The 3933-nt window shown below is 30.1% G+C and overlaps 1 protein-coding gene across 1 annotated transcript; it reads right to left on the bottom strand.

The window, feature by feature from the left end:
• Positions 1–304: 304 nt before the first annotated feature.
• On the bottom strand, positions 305–2738 carry LOC124895344. Its single transcript, XM_047405786.1, has 5 exons — positions 2609–2738; positions 1682–1780; positions 1160–1265; positions 662–1049; positions 305–406 (listed from the first exon to the last, which is right to left on the bottom strand). Exons 1-5 carry the CDS (start codon positions 2736–2738, stop codon positions 305–307), a joined length of 825 nt encoding a protein of 274 aa, XP_047261742.1.
• Between the last annotated feature and the right edge of the window lie 1195 nt (positions 2739–3933).

Genomic DNA, 3933 nt, shown 5'->3' with positions numbered 1-3933 from the left:
ATTGTGACCTTTTTGTCCGCATGAACTACAACAATTTTTGTTTTTCTTTCCAAACATATCTCTTCCTGATTTACCGCGCTCCTTCTTTGCAAGTCTTTCAGGGGGCCGCTTGTATTTTGGGGACAAAACTACTTTGTCTAAAATTTTCTGAGGTATCACCCAGTCATCTTTATGTGGTAGAGGATATACAGGAAGATCATACGTTCTCAGTACAGTTTTTTACTTGTATAGATTAGAGAAATATGATCCTTTTTCAAGATTTTGCTATCAAGTATAGCACAAGCATGCACACATGGTATCTCATCTAATTGGAATGCACGACAAGAAAATTTTTTTCCTTTAGATAAACTATAAAATGTTTCTCCATATCATGGACAGTATAGACGTACTTTGATGCTGGTATAACCTGAAAATATTAATACATAAAAAAATATTATAGAAAAAAAAATACTACAGTAAAATTTGCTACAGATTAGCAAATGTATTTTTTTCCAAAGCAACAAATGCATATTAATATGTCTAAAGAATATATACATATTTTTTTTCATTACAACAAATAGATTTGTTATAATTTTAAATTTGTATATTAAGATATGTTTCATACAACATATAAAAATTCAAGAAGATATAACATTAAACGATTGTATCTATTTTATCATACCTTCATACGTGTACACTCTACTTCATTTTGTTGGAGAATTGCTTGAAATTTTTCAATAAGATCCGTGCGTGTGTACAATGCCTCCTGTCTGTTTTCACAGTTCCATCTACCAAACATCAATCTAACTTCCTCTAAAAAATCATATATTGGAAGTTCTCTAGCTGATACCAGTGCAACATTAATTGACTCTGCAATATTTGATGTTAAGGTCCATCCCCTATGAACTGTTGCATATGACCTATCCCACTTATCGTATCCCTCCAACTCCAAGTAATTCTTCACCCTAACATCAACTACCTCCACTTTCTCCATTAAATTATGAAATTCAGACTTTGAGTATGATTTCGCCATGGTATAGAAGATTTCAGACAATGCATCATGTGAATTCCTAAAATTTTTGTGCACATTACCCCATAGATGCCACATACAAGCGTAATGTGGTACATTATTGTACACTCCAGCTACAAATTTTATAATGCTTGATCGAAAACTACACACATATGTTCTCTTTCACCGTATGCTTCCTTTAGATTCTGAAAGAACCATGTCCAAGATGCATCATTTTCAGAATCTACTATTCCATATGCCAATGAAAATATATGGCCTGAACATGGAACAAATACATTAAAAGTACGATATATACAGACATTAAAAAAATCATATGTATTTTTCAAATACATACAGCTGGGAACAAGTTTAACTGGAGTTTAAAACATAAACATAACTAAAACCTATAATACATATAAATATACCTGGAACTATATTCTGCTCCCAATCAACATCCACAAAAAAATTAAATAAGTACTCTATAAAAATATATAACTTACCGATTATGTGAATGAAATTTATTTCATAAACATAATTCACAACTTTAATATAAATTCATATATCTAAAACATAAAAAAATAGATAGTACAAATATAAATATGCTGCATATATATATATATATAGATATATATATATAGATAATAAACATATAAATCTATTCATAGCGTCAAATACATTTCGAGAATAGCTTACCGGCTCCATCCACGGTACATGCAGCTACAAATATGCCACTGTACAGTCCTCTAATATAACTTGCATCAACAACTATCACAAGTCTACAGTGATCGAACCCTTGTATGAATGTAGTTAGTGTGACAAAAATATACAAAAACTCATTATCTTCATGCTTTTTCATTCGTATATGTGAACGTGAATAAGTAGTGTTCAAAACATGAATGTAGTTTTCCGTATGATGCCGAAAGTTTTCCTCTCAAATATTCAAGTGCTTGTTCCTTAGCTCGCCAACACATAATATACGTCAAATCCATACCAAGGTCTTCCTTCATGTCACTTCTGATTTCAGTCGCACTGTACTTTCTTTTGTGGTTTTTAAACTTTTGTTTCACCATACCTCCAATCAACTTACTAGTAGCATGAAACTTAGGATAAATCTTATCCTTTATCGGACATGTGTGTTCGGGTAAGAATTCTCTAACACAAAACATTCCTGATTTGTTGATATCAGATGCGCTGAATAAAAAATCACAATTACGTGATTTGCATACTAATGTGTAACTGCAAAAAAAATGATGTAATGTAATTTACAACATGTATAAAAAAAAATCTATATGTATTTTTTGAATACATATGCTGTAATAAAATTTAACAAGAAAAAAACAACAGATTTTACAAACATGACAAACTTATCAGGTTTTACTTGATCTAACAGATCGTGATTGAAACTTCTCTCGAATCGTGTAATACTTCATCACAGATTTAACACTCTTTTCGAGATATAAACTTGTTCAACCTCAATATGTTTGTGATGTGGGTCCGAGATAATTACTTTAGTTGCGTCAATATCCAGTACATCCAAACATTCATCTGAATTAGTAACTATTAATGCTCTTTCAGTACTTATATTCACAACGTCACGCGCAGTGATAGATAGATTCATACTCGCAGCATTACATATTGATGAACTAACGAATTCATTGAAACTGTTCTTTTCTGAAACACTTATGTACAAGGGCAAAGCACTCATTGCCTTTACATCCCTTTTCTGCATAATGTAGACCTTCAAACCCATGTCATTACGTATACGTATTTTACCTTCAATATCTGTTAATTGATATTCAATTTGAATGGTTTTGCATGTCAAATCGACATCCATGTGCGAAGCTAGTACTTTGCGTAGTTGGTTGTATGAAGCGTTTATGCTCAACAATATTGTATCATTGATTTAATCTTCATATAGTTGTTCAATGTTGTTCATACTACCAATATGTTTAATGAGAACAGGTATGCTTCCCATCGTTAAGATCCAGAACACTATAAAATATTAAATACAAATTAAATTATATAATATGTACTGCATACAATTAATAATTTGTATATACACAAACAAAAAAAAATTCCCACGAAAAGTCATTTAGTTTAGTTTAGTTTCATACATAAATGACTAAAACAAAATCTTTGATGTTTGAGAAAAAAAGTAGAAAAAAAAATTTCACCCACAACTTATAAAATTCAGAATACAATATATAAAATTTTCAGCTTCATGATCATTAACACATATTGTTATTAACTTTCAAATTATTTTCACAATTCCATTAACATGATCTAAAAAGTTTATTTAACCATACCTGTAATCGTTGAGTTGATTATTCAAATATTTTTTGTAAAATACAGAGTTCATCAATGATATTTCAATCTCTCAAATTTTTTTTAAATGCTTTAACCAGATGTATATGGAAACCGAGTTTTGAATTTCAAATTGTTTATTAACAGTTAGAGTTAAAAAAAAAAAGAGTCATTAATGGTAAAGGTATCTGTTAATTCAATGTTGCTTAAAATAAGGAACAATTTAATCCCATAATTTGCTCTAATTGATTAGAGTTTAATAAAGAACGTTTTAACATATTTGTATATGTATTTTTATAGCAACCTTTTACTAAAATACAAAATACATATTGCTATTTTTTGTAATTTTGAAACTGTTGCTATAAAAGTTATAATTATGGCTCTACAGTTGCTACAAATCGTAGTAGTTCAGTTAGTGGGATTCCACAGATGAATTTTAGGTCCGATGAACTACCATCATTTAGTCTTGGTTTAACACAAGATGAAGAAATTAACTTGATTTCTACTAATTTTCAGTCTAGGAGAGGTGTTAGCAAAGTAGAGATGAGATCGAATCAGCGTAACGATCCGAAAAAGATTGTGGAAATCATGAAACGGAAAACATTGAGAAAATCTTCATCCCAAAACCCACAACATTTTAA

The sequence above is a fragment of the Capsicum annuum genome, unplaced genomic scaffold (assembly GCF_002878395.1).
Source record: "Capsicum annuum cultivar UCD-10X-F1 unplaced genomic scaffold, UCD10Xv1.1 ctg81431, whole genome shotgun sequence".
Classification (NCBI taxonomy): Eukaryota; Viridiplantae; Streptophyta; class Magnoliopsida; order Solanales; family Solanaceae; genus Capsicum; species Capsicum annuum.
This window is presented reverse-complemented; position numbering and strand designations above follow the sequence as displayed.

Bases quoted from the DNA above. Each gene is read 5' to 3' on its own strand.
- LOC124895344 (XM_047405786.1), bottom strand. From the start codon at position 2,738: ATGGGTTTGAAGGTCTACATTATGCAGAAAAGGGATGTAAAGGCAATG. The intron at 1,781-2,608 runs GTATGAATCTAT...CATTCATACAAG, and splicing joins ATCAATATGTAATGCTGCGA to GGTTCGATCACTGTAGACTT. The intron at 1,266-1,681 runs GTAAGCTATTCT...TTCCATGTTCAG, and splicing joins ATGTACCGTGGATGGAGCCG to GCCATATATTTTCATTGGCA.